At 34.1% G+C, this 26264-nt stretch overlaps 1 protein-coding gene across 8 annotated transcripts in view; it reads left to right on the plus strand.

The window, feature by feature from the left end:
- LOC149426300 (dual 3',5'-cyclic-AMP and -GMP phosphodiesterase 11-like) overlaps positions 1-24130 on the plus strand; it is a 488751-nt gene extending 464621 nt beyond the window's left edge. For 6 of the 8 annotated variants that reach the window (XM_089649566.1, XM_089649971.1, XM_089649499.1 and 3 more), the window contains 14 exons: positions 7110-7217; positions 8437-8685; positions 12641-12738; positions 13548-13611; positions 15395-15529; positions 15716-15865; positions 15968-16018; positions 16197-16451; positions 16902-16940; positions 17103-17212; positions 17697-17885; positions 18180-18411; positions 19402-19485; positions 19568-24130. In XM_089649566.1, the coding sequence (XP_089505692.1) occupies positions 7110-7217; positions 8437-8685; positions 12641-12738; positions 13548-13611; positions 15395-15529; positions 15716-15865; positions 15968-16018; positions 16197-16451; positions 16902-16940; positions 17103-17212; positions 17697-17885; positions 18180-18411; positions 19402-19485; positions 19568-19960 (2157 nt within the window). In that variant the 3' untranslated portion in view covers positions 19961-24130. The remainder of the gene's footprint in view (positions 1-7109; positions 7218-8436; positions 8686-12640; positions 12739-13547; positions 13612-15394; positions 15530-15715; positions 15866-15967; positions 16019-16196; positions 16452-16901; positions 16941-17102; positions 17213-17696; positions 17886-18179; positions 18412-19401; positions 19486-19567) is intronic. The other 2 variants (XM_089649917.1, XM_089649653.1) reach the window with 1 other exon arrangement.
- Positions 24131-26264: the final 2134 nt, after the last annotated feature.

Genomic DNA, 26264 nt, shown 5'->3' on the forward strand with positions numbered 1-26264 from the left:
ATGTTATCATTGTTTATGGTATATTTATACCGTTGATATTAAATAAACCCTGACGAAGGTTCTGGACGAACCGAAACTAATGCGTTTTATATTCAACATATAGTGGTGTTAAAACATTAAAAAAATTTTTTTAATTTTATTATAATTTTAATGAAATAAGTAAAAATATTACGGTATATTATTTTATTGGCTAGTTATCTCATTATGTAGTTATAACTTTTCAACAACAACAACAAAACAAACTAACAAATCCATTTCAAAACGCGAGGCTTGCATTATTTGAATATGTGGTTTTCCTCATTATAATATGGTAAACATTTGAATTTCATCAGTCTGAAAAATTTCTAGATCTTTATATACGTCAGTGTGTTACTGCAAACCTTTTGAAAGCCCTTCGTGCTCTAGAAAATAACGAAATGCAAACAACGGGCCGTTCTTCTTGGCAGTCCTGTAATTCTTTTTGTATTAACTAATATAATTCATATTTTATTGTTTAACCTGTTATTAAAAAGATCTGTTCGTATGATAATTTATACTAAAATAATCTGATTTTAACAATGTTGTGTGTGGCAGGTATAATTTTTTTTCCTTCTATAAAACTGAGCTTAAATAAAATTCATCGTTATTTACATATTATGCTTTTCGTAACTGTTATCTGACGGATTAATGCGTGGTTATCTTCATTTTAAACCATAAAATTTAGTTAGTATGAGTAAACAAAAACGTCTGAATGGTGAGCTTTTGTGTTATGAAATTTTAACAGTTTTTTCAACATGGAGTATTTTGATTGACGCAAACAATTTAAGCTAATAAAGGCATCTCCATCATGACTTATTGCGATTAGTTTTTTGATTTTAAATTTCAGGTGACTTCGTGTGTTCAAACTAGTAAATAAAAGTCCACATTAAATTTAATTGTAAGTTCTTTGTATTAATAGTTGCATTGGACATTATTCATAAATAGGCATTTTCTTGGTGCATTCCACAACAATTCAAAAGTTTTTTATATGTCAAAATAAGTTATACAGATCATCGTTTACATGTTTTTATTTTTCAAATATAAAAATAACGGTTACGTATTAGTCGCCATAGCGATCTATGGAATACATCTATGAAAATCTTGTATTCATTGCAGTGAAACTAGATTTTATTTGAGTATTCGCTACCTTCGGTGCCGACATGGAAACTTAAAAGAGGCACTTAATGTATAAACCGATATCGACGATAAAAAACTATTGCGAGCTTTGAATAATAAAACTCTCTGATGTTCATCTTACTGCAACGATATTGATTGAAGATATATTACAACAGTTTTTTTAGTGCCAGCGGCATTAAAATAAAAACTTTTGTGTTTTTCTTGATGCAGTTTCTTTTTTTGTATTTTGCTTTAAATAGAGGAATTTAGAATAACAGAAAACCATACTTATGTATCGTTTGACAATTCGGCTGATCTTTGCCCATGGAATAAGTCTCCTGGCATTATGTATTTGGCGCAATGCGCCACCCCCTATTGCTAAATTTGAAATTATCAATAATTATGACAGTGTTACTATGTGTATGTTAATTGTAATTTTCGTTAATTCACCGATTACTCTCGCCATTCCCTCTCCAAATCTAGCAGAAAAGACTGATGGCGTGAAATCACTCCACATTCCTAAATTCCTAGTGAATATAGCCACCTAATTAACTTTTTAGCTCTGATCGAATCCCAAAAGTTCCCCACTAATTCCCCAGAACTTTGGAACGATGTGAATAGTTGAAACAAATTCTATTTGGTCATTTACAAAAAGGCTTTTGGTAAGGGGATTCTGCGGCGGCATTGCGTCACAGGCAAGTTAGTGTGGAGGCGCCTACCCAAAGTCCTAATGAAGTTTCCCCTCATTTTCACACCATTCTCCTATTCAAGGCTCGCAAATTTCAAATTCTCGACATTCGCAATAATAATTCAACATTCTTTCGCACTGTATTAAGCTTATTTTAACTTCGTTATAATCCACCACTTTTGGGTTTCTTTTTAAATGTGTGAAAAATTACAAAAATTTCTCCCGATTTATGCTTTTCTGTAGCACATTTTGTATATCCGTTGGTAGGAGATTATACGATTTTCTCTATCTATTTTGCAATCTGTATTGTTGGTCTGGAGTTTTTGATAGGTCCGAGTTCAGTGAATATAACTCATGTTGATATATAATATTCCAATTTTAGAACTGCTTCTCTCAGTTTGTTGGGAATCTGACCAAAACTTGTTATTTATTATGTAAGTTTGTAAGTTCTCGTTATAAAATAAACTCAAATCGAAGTTGGTTACAAAATACGTGTCGTAAATCTAACAATGTTAGAACATTCGTTTTTACTACAAAATCTGGTCGGTATCAAATTCTTACAGTAGGTCTATGTAGCTAAATCTTCCCCTGAACGAACTAGTATAGGGCATATACGTAAAATCTCATCTCGATTTGCATCTGTCTTTAATCCTCAATACCAAACTTATATTAACCGCATTCAAAATGAATCCTATAATTTCTATACCCGCTATATCCGATTTTTTGACAAAATGATCTGAGTATGACATCTTGTTCACATTTTTGCGAGCAACAAGAGGAGCCTAAAATTGAGTTCCAAAACCCTCCTTATCATGACCAAAAACCATGTTAAAACTGCGAGTGAGAAACCAAATCCGCTATATCATACAGAAAGTCACTATCAAAACCCGCTATATCGGATTCAACGAATCACAAGCAGTTATTTTGCCAAAATACAATATGGCCGCCGCTCTGACGCCACGTCGTGTGTCAAAATGATCTACGCGTGAGTTTCTAAACCCGCCATGTCGCCTCAGTTGACTTGCAAAATCACGAAGTGAGTATCAAAATCCGCTATATCCATTTTATTTATCGAAATTACTTAATTATTGCTAGACATATATAGAAAAATAAATGCTTTTCGAAATTTTATTACTCCAATTCATTATATAAAAAATTTTAATGCATTTACTTATGTACGCTAGAGATGTGACAGTTTTTTGCGGTTTTCTCCAAATCAATGAAAGTTGATATAGCGGGTATAGAAATTACACGACTCAAATATAAATTTTATTTTATTTTTATAAATTTTTGAAACACCTGTATTATCAGTTTAACTCTATTACTTTTTACAAACTAAGAACAAATGTTGTCGTACTGTTTCTTAATAATATTGTGAACTGTCTTATTGACTCACCAGTTCTATTATAAAGGATTGCATTTCGTTGCCCTGAAAGCAATACAAGATCGAATACCTTATTTAAAGTGCACAAACTTCGGTAGGTGAGTTCACAAACTTCAAGAGGGGCATGATGGTACAAATAAAAAGTTTATAAAAAAATTTCGATATTTCAACGTTTTCAGATAGTTTTCAGGTAAAATAGTTAAATTGTTTGCATGGAAAAAATAATATTCAATGGAAAAATATTTTGATGTGGTAAAAAAACAGCTGAATTTCGAAAAACGGTATTTATTTTTTGTACTTCTGAAAAAGTAAGGTTAAGTTTGTGCGTGTATCTGCAAATCTTACAATGTGCTAAGAGGTATTGACATTTTCCATTGTACCGATAAAACCTTTAAAATCAAATTAACCTTACAATTTTTGTACTTAAATCAATACCTAACATTTTTTTCGTTTTTGTACATTTATTATTTTTATTCATGTTTTACTTAAGCGGAGTCTCCTGCGACCAAATATTTTCAAAACATCGGACAAAAACAAGATCATTGGGTCGGGGCAACAACGTCTTTTGTTTTCCATCCCCAATGTTTCAGTTTTATACAAACATTTGGTTCAATGTTTGTGGCTGGAGTCCTAATACTATGTAATATTATGTCTTTTAATATCTACTTGCTTCCTAATCTTTAACCATAACAAAACTTATTCGAACTTATTCATAAATGGACCTTAACTGGTTTGTTTTATATTCACCATTAAAGGCAAACTTAATTTATACCCATAAAATAATAATAATTGGATGACTTGTATAGCGCCGTTTTTGTGCAAAATCACCTCAAGGGCGCTATAAAACGCATATATGTATAAAACTGTTTTTTTCCTGAATACAACAAAATAAAATAAAAAATTACAATTTCTTATTAATTTGCTAAAAGTGTCAAAAAAACTTTCTGTGGTGTATCATAAAATATTTGTTTATATTAATTTACATACAAATCTATTCATTCGCGATTTAATCAACATCGTCAGCTTGAAATTTTCGTTATTGAGTTACACTCTTATTAAAACATTATTATTATATTTTTTCACTCTACGTGACCACTCTAAGTGACCAACCCCCAAGGGGGGCTCCATCGAAGCCATAGTCAAGTTAGCCTCTCTGAAGGTGGGCACAGTATACAGGGCCCGCAGATACTTGAATAGTACACAACCTGTACAAATCGTAAGTGCGCGCCCCTTTTGAAATTGGCGGCCACCTCTGGTCTGGAGCCCCAAATACCTGAAAAACCCTTCAATCTGTGCAAAAATCAGTCCGTTTGATAGATTCCAATATCTTAATAAACCCAAACGCGTCCCTAACATATGTACACGGTTGACATTTGTCACATGAGAACGGGTCGTTTCTACGAGTTCAACAGCTAGGCTGTGAAACGATTTTCCGGCATTTCTGTTTCCCCCCTTGTACAGCATGGGCCACTTCTAGACCCATGTTCACTTCTTCCTCTCCTCAAAAAGACACTCCACACAGCATCCTCGAAGATGACATAAGCCCTGAGGGAAGTTCTTGTCCTGTGTGTTAATTCTTAATTTAAAGTTAAATTCTTCTTAATTTAAAAAAAGGTTACTGAAATTAAAATCACGTAGGTACAACAAAATAATAATAACAATACATTCATGCATTAAATTTTAAATTCCCTAATTTCTTAATGCTAGCCCTCCTAGGAGCACGTAGAAAGTCTTCCATAGCATGCACTGCTTCCGAGATAATGGAACTTGTGAAATAATATTATTAGGGATGTATCTTACCTTTTAGAAAAAAATAGGGAAACATAAAGAAAACGATGAAAAGTTTACCCAGATAATGAAAAATAATAACTTTTCAAAGGTATATAAATTGCTTTTATCTCCCGTTAGCTTGTGCTTGTAATGTGTGGTTTCATCGTCTTCAATATAAAAGTTTATCGGCGGGAAATATGGTGGAATAATTGCCCGTCTATCAAATAATACTGGTCCCGTTATTTTTTCAAAAATTTATTTTCTAACACTACTATTAATCGTGGTTGTGGGAAATGTAGCAAATTATATTATTTCATCACCGATATCGGCGCTACAACCCTTGGGAGTCTGTGCCTCTAAGCCTCCACTCTCTCTGTCTCAAATCTCATCTCTTTTCAGTTACTCGTGTCCAAAGCCCAAAGATTATTTGTTTCTAACACTTGCGTGTCCTACAATACAAGACTATTACGAAGTGTATAATATATTCCAGCCATCCTGGTTTTTTTCTTAACAAATCTGCCACCCACTTCTAAGTATATATCCCAAAAAAGGAAACGTGAAAATTTATTTACTTTTATAAATAATCCTAGAGGTCGAATGATAAATTAATTAAATGATTGCTTAGGTTTGTTAATACACTCCATAGACATTTTACTCATTTCGAATCTCGATTATAATATTACAACTATATTACTGAGCGAGCTTTTCTACGATTTAATATATGTGACACGTTATTGCGGATTTTTCCTTCATAAAATTCATGCTAAACTGTCAAAATCTGTGTCCATATTCACGTTCGATGAAAGTTTGACGTTTATCGCTGACGTTAAACGGGTTATTTGATTATGATTTACATATATTTTATTTCGAGAATAAATTACATGCGTCGTTGTGCATTAGGAATATTAACAATGGTACGTTGATCACTTTGAATGTTATTTACTATATTGCGGTAGATGTTAACTAGCCGATCAACCTATGTTTTCTTAATCCGTACATTTTATGACAATTTGAAACACCCATACTATAATGTAATTAAAGGCACTTAATGTGCATTAATTTGCCATAATTTTGCAAAACCAAGCTAGGCGTAAGACCAAATAAAATAAAATAGTGCCAACAGAACCCGCTCCTTTTGGAATCGATTCACTATGATATAGAAATACAACGTTTTATGGTTTGAACCTTCGTGATTCAGGTAACATCTGAAAGCAAACATAATAAAATACCCACCGACTGAACTTGTTTGCTGTTTACTATCGATGCAATTCTTCCTTGAACATCTCCCGTTAACCCATAATGTTGGTTTCCCATAGAATAAGCGTAAATACGAGTTCAGCGCAAACATAAATCTCCTCCATAAACTCCGCACTAAATCGCGGCAGAAGCACCACTAAACGTTAAGTCTGACCACCATTTTACGCTCAAAAATTTCATAACTATTTCTGTCGTGCTCTCTCGGTGCATTTCTTTCCCCCGATTGCGTTCATCTCCCGCCAGTCATATCGTAAACTCAAACATTTTACTATATTATATTATGAGTCATACATCTTAATAGCACTGAATTTGTTTAGTGGCCATAATTCTGTGATGAAGGAACCGACCGCCATATAATTCAACTGTATAGCAGATAGGTGAACGTCCTCTTACGTCGATGGACACTGCCCACCGGACAGTAGACGACAGACGTAGACAGTGGGTAGAAAGCATTCATTCAGGATAGCGATTTTATTAAATTCTCTCATGGTTATATACGTAAGTACTGCTGTCAGATGAGTAATTTCCAGAATCAATATTAGATTTTTCTTTGCGTAACGTTTTTTTTTTTCGTAACAAAGTGTTGCCCTGGTGGTTAATTAATAATTAATCGGTTCCACTGGGCACCAAAAGTGTTGTTCAAAGTAATATTATATTTGTAACTGCTCGTTATAACTGTGTTCTGTAATATGTAAATGAAATATTTCACTTCTTTTCGGTATCGATAAAAGCGTGCTCGTTTTAGCCAGGTTCTACTCTCTTACGTAGTTAATAATTGGAAGAAATATTATTTTCAATTCCAACAGATGGATGTAAATATGTTTTTTTTGTTGTTGTATGTATATGTTAATAATGATGTGTTTCTATTATCAACAGGACGAGAGATTCAACCACGACATTGATACGCTGACTGGCTATAGAACCAGGACCCTCCTCTGCATGCCCATCAAGGACTTCAACGGAGACGTCATTGGTGTCGCTCAGGTAAATGTTTTAGGGTCAGAATTTACTACCCGTATCCATGAATCTACGCTTCGTAGAATGGATTACTCCTTTCTTGGCATTTCTGATTAATGGCTGGAATGAGCGAGATTTGTTGACTGTGGGTATCTACCTAAGGGGAGGATTTATCCGATTAGGGAATTAGTGAATTCCAGAGTATTAGGTATTTGCAATCTGGATTCAGCGTCTATATGCATTGTGCATTTAACTGCCACTAATCGCCGGCTTACGTTTTGCGCATCTATAATCTGAGCGTTGCGGAATCATTGACAGATTATTTATTATTGTATCGATAGTTGGTAACTAGCATAAGTTGAAAAACTCGAGTGTTATAGCAATGTATTTGATGATTCTATCAATTAGTTTTGCCAGCCTTTCCGCGCTGCGCAATTCTGGTCCGTCGGAATAAGGACGGATTGTTTCATAGAATTTGAACAATTCATCAAATTCCAAAGTATATTTTCAAGTTCTGTCAAGGTTCTATTTAAGTTCTGTTAATATATTATTATTGGCCAGTTGTTTCATAAAACTGAAACAATAACAGAACTTGAATAGAACCTTCAAAGAACTTGAAAATCAACTTTGCAATTTGATAAATTGCTCAAATTTTTTGAAACAACCCTTCTCTAGTCACAACCCCTCCCCTTCCGCAAGTGTAAAGTATCAGATTTTATGGCATCCAGCCTCTAAAGGTTTATCCGACACAGACTGCAGACAATATATGAAATGTGTGGTTTGATGACTATCTTTACCGGTGTTTAAAAGTGGTCTCTCGGTTAAAGTTCTGTAATCTAATTTATGCTTTTTCTCTCATTTTTTTCTTTTGAAGGCGTTATTCGAATCTGCATTTCATCCAGCAAATCTGGACTCGATTTTAGAATTTATTGACTCCAATATATTATAAACATAGTTAGCTCAACTGAAATGAAACAATCATCATCTCAACACAAACTTTTCTCATATTGATTAACTAGGTCTGTACTATCGTCTCAGCTCCAAAGCTTTTTCAGATTGATTAACAGTATCTACCTATATACTATCATCACTGCTAAAACGTTCCCAATTTTGTTTTAATTTTACTGTTCAATTATTTCAATTATAGGTGTGTATGATATTATAATTAGTAAGAATTGATTAACAATGTATTGTCGCAGCTAAAACTTGTTCCCAAATTGACTAACAATGTATGTTTTGTCTCTAGGTCATCAACAAGCAAAACGACTGCCCCTTCACCGCCAACGACGAGCTGGTGTTCGCGGGCTACCTGCAGTTCTGCGGAATCGGTCTGCGGAACGCGCAGCTTTACGAGAGGTCGCAGCTGGAGGTGAAGAGGAACCAGGTGCTGCTGGACCTGGCCAGGATGATCTTCGAGGAGCAGAGCACCATCGAGCACATGGTGCTGAGGATATTGACTCACACGCAGAGTCTTATTCAGTGCCAACGGGTGCAGGTAGGTGCCGAATACAACTGCCTTTCTTTTTATGTTTATTTACACCCTTTACACTCCAAATTAAACAATATCGATGATCCATTTAAAGAGAGAGACGAGCATTTACTCCATCCATAATGATACACGGAAATAACTGCTCTTTTTTTTTTTTTGTACAATATTCTTTACATTTCAAGTTTTCCAGTAATGTAGGCCTCACTGGGTGGCTTGCCCGTGATATACATATGAACAGTAAAAATTATACAGTATTTATAATACAATATCTGAACTGTCTCGGTATCAATCTTTTGTATTTTTTATAATCGGACTCGGTATAATTATTTCCCCCCATTTGTATTCTGGGCAATGAGGAATACATATGGTAGTTAGTCCAAGAATTTCTGCACTGAAATAAATTCCGACTACTAGTATTACGTAGTGGAATCTGAAAGCTTATCAATGCAAACAATCTTGGACTATCAAATGCATCGTTTCGAATTTTATATAGAAATACAAGTGTGAAAATCTTTCTGTCCGACGGAATTCTCTTCACACCAAAAAATCACTTATTATTAATTATTCACATGTAGAAACACTTCAGACACAAGAATACATAGTTTTTATAATTTTCAAAAATCAGTTATTAAAGTTATAATGACTTTAAAAACACGCGCGAACGAAATATTTCAATGCAGCTAAAAACGCCCGGTGATTGATCAAGCGTTCAAGGGCGAACGATGACGTCACTGTTGACCGGCCTGAGTAGATCCTGCAAACCGATGGCGGCGGCGGCGGCAAAGGAGTGACGTAGCACTTGTGACGTAGCGGTTAAGATGGCGCATGACCGTTTTCAGAGACGAAATAGCACGCAATTTTTAAAACAACTACAAAAAATTGATAATGCATTTAAAAAAAAAAAGAAAAAAAAGAGGCACATAATAAAATAATTATCTTTATTGAAATAAATTATTTACAAAATGCACGAGAATTCCCTATTTAAGCATGTTCATATTAATTAAAAGAGTGTTGTAGTCATTGTAGTTCAACAAAATTGCTGGAATACCCATCTTAAAACCTATAAAACGTAAGAATTTGTTTTGTATTCTTTTAATGGCTTGTACATGAATAATATTGCAGTGTGGGTTCCAGAAAGGAGTATTGTACTCAAGTGGTCTTCGAACAAGTGCAAAATATAACTGTTTAATACACTTGGTATTGTTGAAATTTCTGGTTAACATAGTTATAAATCCGAACATTTTTAAGCTCGTAAGAGGTTTCCGTTATGGGTTATTGGTTGAAATATTTGATTTAAAAATAATGCCTAGATTCTTACACGTCCGTTCAACAGATGTGGTAAAGCCGGCCTCGAGCCTGGTTTAAGACAGTTATAACCAAACGAAAGTCATAAGTAATAAGTGAAGTTATTCAATGTTCTGATCTTACGCGCAGCGTAATATTTACACCACGCTTTTAGTAAGGCTGTTTTCTTTAATTTGTGTTAATGTCTCAAGGGCATTGTACATTTCTTATTTTCATCGAATATCAACACATGGTCACCCCTACGTGTGTAATTCATTATTGAATTAACTAACTTGCGTTATTTTTATTATTTTATAAAATTACTAGCTGTACCCTGCCACGCTTGGCTGTGGCTCAGTCTATCTGTGCAGATAGAGAAACAATAGCACGTGTTGCTTTTAAGTCCAACAGAGGCGTCGTTTAAAAAAAAAAAATTTCAACAGATAGCGCTGTTGTTTAAAAAAAACATGTTTTTACCTGTCACAAGTGACATCTATATGATATTGGTATATAAAAACACACACGTATTCGAATACAACGTTGTGTAAAAAAAATTGATTTTGAACAAGGAGTTAGCGCAACACGGCATAACACCCCAAAAACAAAAAAACAAAAATACGTTTGGCCGTGAAAATCTTAAAGCATAAATAAATTGTTTTCAATGTTACAAATATCTCAAACTGTCAAACAACTCAGATGTTCTCCAATAAATAAATCCAGTGATCTTTAATTACAATTAAAGATCACTGGATTTATTTATTGGAGAACATCTGAGTTGTTTGACAGTTTGAGATATTTAAGTAAGGTCTGTTTTCATTGTACCAAATTAACAATTTGTTGATATTATTTGAAAGATATTAAAATTATAAAAAATATTAAATAATTCTAAAAATTATATTATGCCCGCAATGTCTGGGTTGTAAACCGACGCTTTTTCTTTTAATTTTTTAATTTTCTTTCAATAAGTCAGTATTGACCAAATTGATTTTCTAGACTTGTTCCATGAAGTGGTGAATCATTTAAATTTACTGAATTTAAAGTTAATGTTCTTTATACAAATAGAACGGCGTCATATGCGCCTCACAATTTTTGCCTCATATGGGTGTTTAAAGTTACTTGGCTATTATAGACTTAGAGGCCTTGTGTTTTCTCGGTAGGGAAAAAAATGTTACCTAAAAGATATTAGAATGTGTGAACAAATCTCTTATTGCAGCCCCATACCTTATACGCCTCACAGCATTGCCCAATCGGGTAGTTATAGTTCCCTTGGTTATACACCGTGCAGATAGGGGACTCTCGAGATTTGCAATATTAAAAAATATGTATTTGCATTAATGTTATAAATTACGAATACGTGGCAGCTTTAAATCCCAGGGTGGGAAATTTTTTTTTCCTTGCCGTGATAATAATGAATCTTGCCATTTATTATTTCACCCTTTTCCCGCGCAGAAATTTATACGAAACGACGCGACAGCAGATGCAGTGCGACAAGCCCACGGCCCGAACATCCCATCCCTAGATTATAACGCCTCTGCTCCTGTCTGTCCCTTATACTGTATGACCCGAGATATAAATAGCATATTCATTACTCTGTTAAGATACATAGTTATATTGAAAATAGATCATATAATATAAACAGAACCCGAATATCCGAGTATATTGTAGAGATACACTCGCTGGGGTATTTTTAAATCTCTTTATTCGTATTGTAATTATTAACTGTTTGATCCAAATACCTACTGTGCCCGCGACGAGCTTCGTAGTTTGTTTTACATTAGCTTCACACAGGAGACCCTGAGGGAAATAAAATCCTCAGGGCCTATGTCATCTTTGGGGATGCTGTTTGGAGGGTCTTTTTAGGGAAATGAAGGAGAGAACGTAAGGAAAAAGGTATGAGGGGTGGGTAGGAATCTAGAGGTCAATGTGTCCAGGAGTGACGGACGTACGAATCAATCCCTCCCACTGCGGTGAAAGGCGATGGGTCGGGAGAGTCCGGCTGGAGAGATCAAAAGGTCTCCCTCAACCAGTCTCTCCCGGTCCGACCCGCCACGCATTAGGTCTGCAAACACATCCGCGGCCAAGACCTAGAAAAACCTTACCCCCTTGAACCCGGGCACCCTTGCTAAGTCACCAAACGTAGTGAACCACTTGGGGCAGGGGTGTTGCTTATCCAACTAATGGTTCCCGGGCGGCGGTACCCATACCCGCCTCCCAAATTATAGCACAGCTGTACGAGCTGTAACAGTTTGACATTGGTGAACTGTTGACAAACTGTCAACAAATTGATTTTTTAAATTTCTTCTCATACACAAGTACCTACCTACCTCATTAAGTCCGCGTTAACAATTCGTCAAGCAAGCTAAAAGGGTATTGTTGTCAGAACCTTCCAGCCGGCAACATTATTGTCACAAATATTTGTGATAGTTTTTTGCAACATGCAAGGCATGATTTATTATGGAAGTATCATATCAAGCAAGGCAGGCATACTCCAAGTGCCTTAATCGTCCATTTTTGTTTTATAAGGAGAATAAGCAGTAAAAGTGAACTAATGCAGGCTTGTCTAACGTAACCTATGTTTTTTTACTAATTTCGGCATAGGAAGGCCTTTTTTTCCACCATTGAAATGATCACGTAACTATTGATTGATGGTATTGACAAGTATTTAATTGTTTTGTAGGTCCTATTGGTGCACGAAGCGTCTAAGGGCAGTTTCTCGAGAGTTTTTGATTTCGAAGCCAGTGACCTGACCAGAGAAGAACAAGATGCGAGAACGAGGTAAAGAATCGTAAACATTAAAATTATTTTCAATAACATTTCAGAATCGTTAGTAACTTCAAAACACATGAAATTTTGAATATACAGGAAATGGAACTTTAATGCATCTTTTATCATATCCTCCAACGTAAATAGTTGTCTTTTATAGTGATTAAGTTGAATCGAAGTGTTATTTCAAAAAATATTTCGGATTCTCTGAAAGATTATCGTATTATTTTTGTTTTTATCATTTTTACAACTTTTAAAAATGTCGCCTAGTAAAAAATTAGGTAAATATTCGACTAGTGTTCGAAGGTACATCCAAAATTTTAAAAAAAAGTTTGCTTTTGTGACTCGTTTTTATATGCCATTTTAATGAAATAATACTTTGTTTTAACTTAATATTCTTATACAGAAAAAAAAATTTGTATGAGAAAATAAACATTGAAATTTAAAAAAAAGTTATAACCTTTTTTACTTATACCATCATGTAGAATCACCAACCGAAGTTAGCGCATTTTACCCCCGGACACCCTGTATATCTAGCTAAAGTGATGAAAAAAACCCAATCTAATAAACCTATTTTATATGTTAATACAAAATAGGTTAAATAAGGTTCTTAGGTTGGGTTTGCGTATGAACTAGACTTAATAGTAAAACCTTACAAAAAAAATTTAATTGTCTTTTAATGTTTCATATGTTTCAGAAATTATTATTTTGTAGCGAGTATTTCACAGAAATGCTGCTGTTTTATAATTCTCATTGAGAGCAATGATTAATCTCACTGGATTCTATTAGAATGATTTTAATTGATGTTGTATTTTTTCCAGTCCATTCGAGAGTCGGTTTCCAATAAACATCGGGATCACTGGTTATGTGGCTACTACTGGAGAAGTAAGTATCTTTCTACTATACTTTATGAAATCATTTAATAGAGTTTATTAAGGACGGGTTGTTTCACAGCATTTGAACAATTCCTAAAATTTGCGTATGTTACTTTTAAAGATCTGTGAAAGTTCTATACAAGTTCTGTGAAGCAACTGGCCCATGAAAATATAATAACAGAACTTGAATAGATCTTTCACAGAACTTGAAAATTAACTTTAAAATATGATTAATTGTTTAAATTCTGTGAAACAATCTGTCCTTATATGGCTATTCCAGATGAATGCATGTTGGTGGACAGCACTCGTTTTTTTTTTATAAAAATTCCTTATTCACCTTACTCTCACTCTGAAACACTGCATACTTACATGTATACTTTGTGACTGTGGTGAAAGTACAAGAAAATTATGATACATAATATTATGATACGGTACATTTTTATTCATTATGAAAACAAGAAAGATAATTCTGCCATTTTTATGACAGCAGGCGCGCGCACTGTTCATGAACTATTATAAAATTGGTTAGGTTAATTGTTTTCATATAATTTATCTTTAATTGGATGTTAAAAAGATTTTTTATTGATTGTAATTGTGTATCACATCTGAGTACTCTGTTATTTCTCTATTACTCTTTCATTCGCCCTGGTGGGTTTTATATTGGGTACATTATACCGTTACATTTTTTTACACAAGGCTTAGTAATAAACAATGGTTTTATATGGTTTACAGTTGACACATATTGACGGTTAAGGGCTAAATGACTTAAGTGCCATATTGCAAATTTTACAGGAGAGGCAATGTTTTTTTTTTATGATAAATGAGCATGACTTTTTTAATTAATGAAAATCAAAACTATTGGGTCAAAATATTAAACTATTGGGTCAGAATATTAAACCATCAGGTTATAATATTAAACTATTGGGTCAGAATATTAAACTATTGGATCAGAATATTAAACTATTAGGTCAGAATAAAACACTATTGGGTCAGAATATTACAAGATATTTTGATAACTTGTAGATAATTTAGTTTCTAAGATTACTGGCTTGTCAGCAAAATGACCGTTAAATTTTTTTAAGCGATACTAAAATTATTTTATTAATAGTGGTATATTTTTAAATGCGTATTTATTTTGATAAATTTTTGGCAGATGTTGTAATTTTTCAAGTTTACTGACAGTGTTCATTGGAAAGATAAATTTCTAATTGTCTCTAAAATTGGAAATGTTTGTTTTTGAAAGGCGGTGGATCCTGAGGTAAATATATTTTTAATAAATCTTTTTAGCTTCACAATTCCTTTGATTGTAATGTCCTGTGATTTTTCGTGGCTCTGCGCTAGTCATATAAAATAATTATTTAAATCAAATAACAGTCTGTAAATCTGTATATAACTCTTTATTCATGATTTAAACTCAAGTTGACGTTACAAGCAGATCGGTTTCTTCCTCAATGGATCGGCGGAAGTCCTGTTGGATTGCAACCGGAAACCTTTTCTCATCTTATATTTCTGCTTGGCTGCTAATTGCGCCCCATTGCTGGCCATGTATAAATGAATGGGTATTATATAAACGTTTTGGAAACTGCTGAAATCATTTCTTTTTTTATTTATTAACGCCTTTTTAAACGATAGTAATTATGTATTGTTATACATAGTTAATAATTATTCCGGAGCTTGTTATGACTAAAAGAAGATTTTTTTGTTTTAATATTAGTAATATTTACTTTATTTTATTTTCAGCAGGATTTATTTTATTATTATATTTACTAATTATTTTTTTAATATTTTTTCAGACTGTAAACATTCCAAATGCATACGACGACGAGAGGTTCGATGCATCAGTGGACGATGGAACCAACTTTAAACACACCACAATACTGTGCATGGCGATAAAGAATTCTTCCGGACAGATTATCGGTGTTATCCAGGTATGAAATAACATTTAAAGGTGTTCCGCTGATAGTTCCACTGCCACCTCTTCAGAAAGAGATATATAACAATGGAGCGCTCTGCGGCACGATCATAATGTACTTTGTATTATCACTCCTTTTTTAGTAAATCCACCAAATTTTTATTTATTTTCGAAAGTAATTTTTTTTATACTTTAATTTCAGCTTGTAAATAAGTTCGAAGGCTTACTGTTCACCAAGAACGATGAAAACTTCGTTGAGGCCTTCGCCATATTCTGTGGTATGGGGATCCACAACACGCACATGTACGAGAAGGCCATTACAGCCATGGCCAAACAAAGCGTTACACTAGACGTAAGTTACATTCAAATACAAAACATTCATGTTAAATAATTATATCAACTCCATATTTTTTTGTCATAAAATAGTATTTTCATTTATTCCAATCTATTTCAGGTTCTCAGTTACCACGCTTCAGCCTCAATGGATGATGCTTCTAGATTGAGGGTAAGATATTAACATTTTTTATAATTTTTTCTAAATATTTTTGAAGAGACCAATTTCTTTTTTATTTCAGCAGCCGCTTTGTTTTTAGCTGATTTTCTGATTATTTTACTTGAGTGCATTTATTTTACAGCAATTTATTTATTTAGTAGTAAGTTCAACATTCAAATTGCCATTCCAGACACTACGGGTTCCATCATCAGCCCACTTCCAGCTACACGACCTGGCCTTTGACGACATCGACCTGCACGATGACGACACCCTTACCGCCTGTCTCCGCATGTTCCTGGACCTGGACTTCGTGGAGCGCTTCCACATAGAGTACTCCGTGCTTTGCCGGTGGCTTCTCAGCGTCAAGAAGAACTACAGGAATGTCACCTACCACAACTGGAGACACGCTTTTAACGTGGCGCAGATGATGTTCTCCATTTTGACGGTAATTTCTAATACCTAATCTCACTAGACATTGTAATGCGCTACTATTTTTTTTTATTTCCATAAGGGGGATTTTGGTTTACAACTGAAATTTTTGTAGTTCAAATTTGTCCCAGTTCTGGGGATTTTGTAGGGGGGGATTGCACACAGAATGTATTGGGCGTGTTGTGAAAGTGATCTGAATAGTCAGGTACTTCCCCACCTTCCTCTTCCCCATCTCTTTCCCTTCACACTACTTTCAACCTCACAACCTACCCCAATTGGGGACACCTTAGTATCACATTACATAATTTTGATCCTAAATTTATCATGTGTTTCGTTGAAATTTCAACTCTTTCAATCTGTTATTTTCTACTATACTCATTTCTACTGTTATTCTATATTATATATAGTATTATCTATTATTGTATTTATATATTTGTCTATTATTTATTATTTATTTTTGTCGTAGATGGGGTTTGAAAACTATGCGGGATCAACAAGAAAATTAGTTAGTTGATTTTCATATGTTTTGTAACATCATCTTGTGACTTACCAAACATTATACATAATATTATAAATATATATATCCACCTAATTATTGTAAACTTATTTTAGATATTTTTTGCAAAGCCATGGATGAAGATTATAACTTAACTTTTTTTATTTCTAGGCCACGCAATGGTGGAAAATATTTGGAGAGATTGAATGTCTCGCTCTAATGATTGGCTGTCTCTGTCACGACCTCGATCACCGAGGAACCAACAATTCTTTTCAAATCAAGTTAGTATATAGATTTCTAATTTTAAATAAAAAAAATCTTTCTAAAAAGAAAGACAAACATTCCCGGGTTATGAATAACCTGACAATATTTGAAAATCTTCTACTACCACCACAGTAAGCCGAAAATGTTGCTTGTGTTGTGATGGAGGACTTGCCAGCCGAGGAATGAACACACTATGCCTGGGCGGGACCCAAACGCGATGTCACAAATCAATACAAAAATGCATTATCTACTGCTGTGCATGCAAAGTTCACAAATAGTTGCTATGTACTTTAATGTTATGGGTTATTTACTTCAAATTGTAACAGCATCAGTTGATCTGTAAATAAATCATTCCTCCAGCGTAATGAGCAAATATTTGTGCTTTTGTTTTGAAATAAAATATGACAAAAAGAGTACTGTTTGTGTCTGTTATCCGAGAAGCAGAAAATCGTGTGCTCAAAGTATTGTAAACTTTATTTTTTTTATTATTTGTGATTGAAGAGCATCATCTCCACTGGCTCAGCTGTACTCCACCTCGACCATGGAGCACCATCACTTTGACCAGTGTCTGATGATCCTCAACTCTCCGGGAAACCAGATTCTACTGCACCTGTCTCCCGAGGATTACGAGAGGGTCATCAAGGTATTGGAGGATGCCATCCTCAGTACAGATCTCGCAGTTTACTTCAGGTTTGTAAAAAAACAAACATTCCCGGGTTACGAATAACCTGTCAATATTTTAAAATCTCCTACTACCACCACAGTAAGCGGAAAATGTTGCTTGCGGTGTGGTGGAGGACTTAGCCAGCCGAGGAAATGAACACCTACCTGTGTTTGGGTGGGACCTAAACGCGATGTCAACTTACCCACCGACCTTATTATTATTATTATTTTGTCAGCATCTCACCTTTGCTTAAAAAGCTGCTTCCGATTCAGAGGACTTCTTATGTGCTGTAATCTAATATTTTATTTTGTCCATTTCAGGAAGCGTGGAGCCTTCTTGAATCTAGTCGCGTCAGAGGAAAACAACCGAGACCCGGATCTGTGGTCCTCGGAGGAGAACCGTACCCTGCTGAGGGCCATGACCATGACGGTGTGTGACCTGGCAGCCATCAGTAAGCCGTGGCCTGTGGAGGAGCGGGTGGCCAGCCTCGTGACAAGGGAATTCTTCCAGCAGGGAGACATAGAGAGACATGAACTCAAGATCACACCTATTGTATGTTTTATTCATGAATTGTCAATAATTTCTAAAATATAAATTGAAGTGGAGATAAATATGATTTCAATATAATGAAAGTGATTCAATTACGCTTCTGTTTCTGTTGTTTAATTCCAGTCTACATTTCCTACAATATTATTTATCTGGATTGGGGGTAAACAGTGAACATGCAAGGTTGGACACACATTTGATAAAAGTGCTTCCTTTTGTAAAGGTCTTTTTGAAAACAGTCATTTCCGCTCAATTGATACACCGGTTTATTGGGACAGCCGGCTAATTTGGATAAAACGAATAAAGAAACTATGTAATACTAATTTACTTGGGTTATCTGGGACACCATTTTGTTTAATTGGGAAAAATTCGAAGTCGATTCAAAGCGTATCCCAGTAAATGAATTTTGGTTGAGGGGAGGGGATGCGTCATGCTGGGGGAGTTCCTAGTTCATTTGGCAGTAATTTAGTAGGCTTCACTCATAGCTTTTGCTGTCCGCCGACATTCGTCAGCATAAAGTTGTTCAGTTCGCATTACACTGCTTCACATGTAAGAAGTCATTTTTAAGTTCATGATTTTTTTTATTTGTACATCCCATCTTTGATAGTTTTCATTTTTCATGTTTGATAATTTTTTGCTCTAGTTAGTGCACAATTATTTTTAAGTAATTAAATTTTTTTACGAAAATTTATTAAAGATCTCAAATTAATTTAATATGAAAATTGTACATAAAAAAGCTCAATTAATACATATATATATTTTTTTACCTATCTACCCTATCTTAAACTTTGCTTATTTAGGACCAAATGTTTGGGCCTGATGTGTCGCAATTAAGTGGAATCGGCAGTACACAGTAAAAATAATTACAATATTAGTTTAGTATTTATTCTTTACCCGACAAGAGAATCCCTGCAGCCTTTTAAATCGTATTTGTAGGTTTATTTACATACACTTGCTGGATATGTATATTAATATTACCAAATTTTTTATTTTCAGGATATCATGAATCGAGAAAAAGAAGACCAGTTACCGATGATGCAAGTTGGATTCATTGATTCCATTTGCCTTCCTATTTATGAGGTAAATATATTTCCAGATGTTTGCTTATCTTTGATGTATTTAACTATATTTGATTTTAATGGTGTATCTTGTTTAATTTCAGGCATTTGCTGTGTTGTCATCTAGTCTAGATCCGATGGTAGAACGAGTTAGGGTCAATCGAGAGCACTGGATTCAGCTAGCCAACGAAGGATCCAAACCAGAAGAGGCAGAGATGGAGAAGGATAGTTCGCAGGGGACGTTGAAGAGTGAGGTGGCTTCAGCGACAGATCCTCCATGTGATGGATTGTCCAGCCTATCCAGCGTGGGCTCATCGTCTCCCGACACGCACCAGGAGGACTTAAAGTACACGCACCAGGAGGACAGTGACTCCTCTGACAGGTTGCGGCTCTCGGGGACGCAGGAGAACCCCATTGTGGGGATTGTGGGCAACGACCGAAGTGCGCCCATCGCTGTACCCAATAGACGAGACCACAAGTTAAATCATGACACTTAGTTTAATCACCCTGGAATATATCAATTTGTGCACATTGAGTTTGCAGTTGTATTGCGAGTGTGTTAACTTTTAGTGATTTATGTTTAGTTCATTCTAACATTACACAATGGGGAACTGAATCTTTATTTATTCTCAGTAAATGGAAATGATGTTTTCTCCATGGTTAATATTCCCCTCAACTTTTAGATAATACTATCAGTGTGATGTTAATTAGTCCAGAGAGAACTTCGCTTTTGCTAACTGGATTATTTATTCTCAGTAAATGGAAATGATGTTTTCTCCATGGTTAATATTCCCCTCAACTTTTAGCTAATACTATCAGTGTGATGTTAATTAGTCCAGAGAGAACTTCGCTTTTGCTAACTGGATTATTTATTCTCAGTAAATGGAAATGATGTTTTCTCCATGGTTAATATTCCCCTCAACTTTTAGCTAATACTATCAGTGTGATGTTAATTAGTCCAGAGAGAATTTCACTTTTGCTAACTGGATTATTTTATGTTTAGGTAATTATTATTGTTTGTACTTTATTTATTTCATAATATTATAAAAGTGACATGTTTTAGTTTATAATCATATTGTTATGTACTCAGTTCCTCGCACAAAACTTATTTTTTTATAGATGAAGCTCTTTCAGTGCTTTAGTGATTTTTTAATGATTTTCTTTCTCCTTACTCTATTGTTTTAAATTTAACAATACTTCATGTCAGTAAGGCAGATCTTAAATTTAACGAAACTTCATGCTTAATGGCAGTAAGTCGAGTATAGTTTTGGCAGTGTAAAAGCAGTAAAGCAAAGGTGTGTGGAAAATGTACAAATTTAATAAATACTAACTATGAAAGCTATAAATAGATATGCAAATGATTGTGAGTTTGACTAGCATGAAAAGTAGATGTAATATTAATTAATTTTCACTGTATTCCTATTTTTTTAAAGAAATGGAAATCAAAAACCATACTATACAAAATAAATATTTATAGAATGATGTAAATATTATAATATTGCCAATATAGTTCTTTTTCAAAATGGAATGATGTGTTTTTTGACATTTCAAATTTCTATTAAGTAGACAAGACCAATGATAGCAGAGAATGGATTGAGATATTGAGTAGACAATACCAATGATAGCAGAGAATGGATTGAGATATTGAGTAGACAAGACCAATGATAGCAGAGAATGGAATGAGATATTATTTTTGGGACCTTTTGATTAGACTCGCATACCTTTCCAGTATTGTTAGGAATGTGGATATAATAATTCCTAAAAACATTAGTTATCTACCAATTTCCATATTATTATTTTGATCTAGGATTGACCTAAAAAAAAGATTTCCGTGCTATTGGAAGGCCACTGAATTCATATAATATATTATATCTTTTTTAAAGCCTTTACTTTTGCTTTTCTGATAAAAAATATAAAAGATTTCCGTGCTATTGGAAGGCCACTCAATTCATGTGGTAGTGGTATAATATATTAATATCTTTTTTAGCCTTTACTTTTGCTTTTCTGATAAATAATATAAAAGATTTCCGTGCTATTGGAAGGCCCCTAAATTCATGTGGTAGTGGTATAATATATTAATATCTTTTTTAAAGCCTTTACTTTTGCTTTTCTGATAAATAATATAAAAAATTTCCGTGCTATTGGAAGGCCACTCAATTCATGTGGTAGTGGTATAATATATTGATATCTTTTTTAACTCTTTTATTTTTATTTTTGCTGTTCTTATCAGATATAATAATAATATAAAAGAATGTAATTTGTGTAGGTAGATTCCCACCCAAATCCACAGTACTGACGGTATTGGTGAATGTATGAAAATATTTATTGTTTAGATTTAAAGCGAATGTAAATTGAAAAGCATTCAAACACATAGCTACGGACTGATTATGAATAAACATGTTATAATGAAATGTTCACCAGATGGATTTTGTAAAATGTTCTACTATTAATTTATTACCCGAGATCGCAACACAATTTAATTAATTGTAAATAATTATATAGAATTTATAAAAGTTGAAAAGATTTATTCTCTCTTTGAAATACCCCTTGTAACTTTGCATTTAACTGTAACTACTTAAGGCGGGTACTCATTAGTGAGCTCTAAATGTAACTGTAACCGTTTCAGACACAATAACGAGGTTCATGTCTGTTCACAATGTCTTTTCCTGAAATATCTACATTATTAAGTAAATCCAGATATTACTGTGATTAGCTCCCTTCCATATTTCTGTTTGTAGACCGCTCTACTTTCGATTATATGAACACCAATTTTTGCCAAGCGTCTTCCTTCAAATACTTCTTATAATAATTTTCATCCCTGTTTGTACACATAAATTAACAGCATGCATTTAACTTCCTTCCAATCACTCACCTATTGACGACGCTTATGAAATCGAAGACAGAAAATACGCAGTAAGCTCGCAGCATGCCATGGCGCTGAGTGCACTGTGAGCGTCCTTAAATCGACAGGCATTGGCTCGCTGTGAGTCCAACATGAGTCGCGAATACATGCTTGCGAACACATAATGAGTTATGGTTATAGTTACAACTCACTTGGGAGTACCCGGCATTACTACTATCAAGCAAAGTTCCATAAACAATCTTCTGCCATATTATGTAATTCTGATTGAATAAAAAGCCTGAATATAATGATTGTAAGTCGGACCAGATTTAAGAGTATTTTAATAAAAGTTATTTTTGACCTACACTGTAGCATTATGTACACTAAACTTATGTTGACTTAACTTGATAAATCCAAAGAACTTATAATTGTATGTTAGATGTTTAAGAATGTATAAATAATAAAGTATTTGCCACCAATCTCATTCCTTATGCATACACTTAAATAAAGAATCTATTTTAACAAGTTGTGGAGTAAATTGATTGTTTCGCCAAGTTTTCTGGTGATATGAAAAAACGAAATGAACACAGATTATTATAGCTTTGTGGAATATTTCTTTTCTTATTGAGTATTACACACAACACAGTATGCGAGTCCAATATGACTAGAGAGTACAAAGTGAAACTGTTTTTATGTTATTTTCCATCACCTCAACCAGTCCTACAACCATCAATTACCTATAGAAACCAAACTGCACCGACTCAACGGTGCACTATTTGTGCAGATTGTAGGTTGCATTTTCATTAACTATTATCATGTAATGATAGAATGTGTGTTTCACCGTACCATTGGCGCCAACTTTAAGTGTAATATAGTTGTGATGAATTGAGCGGAGATAGTTTGGTTTCTTGTTTCCCACTATTTTACACTAATAAGGGGATTATACTATGAGTTATTACGTGTATACATGTCATGTATTACAAACATAAATTTGTACATATTTAGGTATAATTTGCACAGTAATTGTAAATAGTTATATTAAATTAATTCTTTATTATTCAAATTAGTCATTTTTAGAATGGATTATTTAGTTGATAGATCCTTCAAGCAACACGTTAATATGCTCTCTTTAATAATATTATGCAGAAAAATAAAAATATTTTTATCTCATCAGACAGTTGGAATTTCAGATTACCATTTGTGCAAAATTCAAGTGATAAAATGTATGCAATTCTATCAATGTATAAATGTATGCAATTCTATCAATGTATATAGGTGTTATAAATTACAAATGATAATTGTTCTTTAAAATGAATGTGATATACTTACCTGTTTATGTTTAATATTGAAGTAATTATTTTCATGTTTATCAAGTCAAGGGTGAAATTTGTAAATACATAAATGGTTAATTCAATACCAGTGCCATATGACTTTCTATATTAACATGTGGAGTAATTTGGTCAGTTCTCTATACAGAGTAAAGCAATTTCTCATAGGATGCAAATACTTAAAGTAAGTAAGGAGTTAGTTTCCAATGTGGACCCGATTGGTGGGGAACCTGTTAAAGTATTAACATTTGTAGTCTTCAGCTTCACTTTATTTATAATTTTATACTACATACTATTATGTCAATCAACTTCACTGCTTCTCGTCTGTCAATTAACTTTGACTATAGATTATGTTAATAATGCATTCAATTGTACTTCTATTTATGAGGATGTTTTTTGTAACCCTTTGGTTTATTGAATTTTGTAAATCTTGTAAATTATTGTTCTAATGTAAATTTTACCACCTAACATTATTTTATCAACTAAGGATATAAGGCGCAAAGAATAATATATTGAATAAATACAATTCTTTATTCAAGTGTATGTTTTTTATTTATTTTAAATATTGTGGCATGTATACTAGCATGGAGCGACATTGCGAAAATCAAATCTCGGTATTGTGATAGCTGCCAAAAGATGCTTCATGTCATTCATATTCTCGTAAAAATACTTTGAAAAATCTAAACTTATGTCTTCATTCAACAACCTAGCGATTTCGTAACGTAAAAAACGTAAATTTAGCCTTTTTTCCCAAAATCTGAGTACAGTCTCAAAAATATAAAATAATATCCATTACTTTCAATTGCATTTACCTTATTGAACATTACATGTTTTATAAAAAAAAAAACACTGCATAAATTGCTGTTAAACTAGTGAGTTTGTGAGCGCTGTGGAGGTGGGGGGGATAATTTCGCTCCTATTGTTTCGTCGCAGAAACTAGATGCGACTTGCATCTAGTTTCGTTTCGGCTACCGCTGACCGTAGACGTGTTAGAATCCTTGTCCGATTAAATTTTAACACATATAATTGTTTTGAAAATGAATGCAAATTACACGAGAAGCAAAATTTTATGTCCAATATTCGGGGCACCAACTGAAATGAACTCTCAAGTGTTACCTACTGTCTCAGAAGTGAGTAAACATTATTTGTTCTTACGATATGAGCATAATCTTAACTCTACAAAAAAACCGTCAGTATTCGAAATAAAAAGTGTTATATCTGCAATTGTTGAAGGAATTTGGAAGCGCGCTTCTATTCCCATTGTTTCACACAATCGAGTGATGAAACTGATCCAAGATCATTATAACGAATACTTAAAACTTAAAAATTGGCCAAAAAAAAGTGAGCATTATTATGTTAAGTTAAATTCTTATAAAATCAAAATGAATAAACTTTTCGATATTGCTTCATGCAAATGTAACAATCTGAATATGTGTTCCTGCGAAAAGACGCGCAAGGTACCCACCAAAGAACAAGCATTCCTTCAAGACCAAAGATCCTCGAGAAAAATGATGCTGGGAGCAATAGACACCGACACAACAAAAAAATTACATCGGAAAATGAGGATGCAAGCTCGTTTATCTGAACTTGCTTCGAAGGTCAGCTCATCTACATCATCAGCGACAAAACCACGTCAACCCTTTTTTGATGAAAACCAATCATTTTCTTCACATTCTTCGCAACCTCCAGAAAATTGCCGTTTGATGTTAAAACTCCCCACTTTGGCCAGAATCTGCGATCAGTATGGTTTGTCAGACAGGTCGGCATCAGCTGTTGCAAGTGCTACATTACAAGATTTTGGCATAGTAACCGAAGACGACTCTAAAATGGTGATTGATAGGAGCAAACTCAGACGAGCTAGACAAACGTGTCGCACTTCTTTAATAAAAACATAGCAGATGTCGTCGGAGTCAACAAAAATTCGAGGTCTATATTTCGATGGAAGGAAGGATAAAACACTGTCTCAAGAAAAAATAGGGGGTAGATATCATCGGAGAACGATTTCAGAAGAACATTATTCCATTTTATCTGAGCCGGGGTCTCAATATGTTGGACATATTACACCATCATCAGGAACTGGCAAAAACATCGCAAAGAGCATTTTACACCATTTAAAAATGAACGGTTTTAATTTGAATGATTTATCAGCAATTGGATGTGATGAGACTGCTGTCAATACAGGCAAAAAAAATGGAACTATTAGATTCATGGAATTGGAATTAGGTCATCCGTTACAATGGTTTATCTGTCAGCTGCATGCAAACGAACTTCCCCTTCGCCACTTGTTTCAACACTTAGATGGTGCTACAACAGGACCTAAAGGGTTTTCAGGACCTATTGGAAAACTTCTTTCAAGCAGCTCTAAAAACACCGTTATAAATTATTCACCAATACACTTTGAGATGCACAAACTCAACGCAGAGGAATTGAAAAATTTGAGCACGGACCAAAAATACTTGTACGAAATATGTTTTGCAGTTACAACAGGTCACTGCCCACCAAATTTAGCAAACCGTCATCCAGGTAGTATTTGTCATGCACGCTGGTTGACGACAGCAAACTCAATACTTCGATTATATATAGGAACAACTAACCCTTCAGTGAACCTAAAAATTCTTGCTGAATATGTTG

This window comes from Hesperophylax consimilis, chromosome 1, assembly GCF_061612785.1.
Source record: "Hesperophylax consimilis isolate HC1 chromosome 1, BYU_Hcon_1.0, whole genome shotgun sequence".
In the NCBI taxonomy this organism is placed as follows: domain Eukaryota; kingdom Metazoa; phylum Arthropoda; class Insecta; order Trichoptera; family Limnephilidae; genus Hesperophylax; species Hesperophylax consimilis.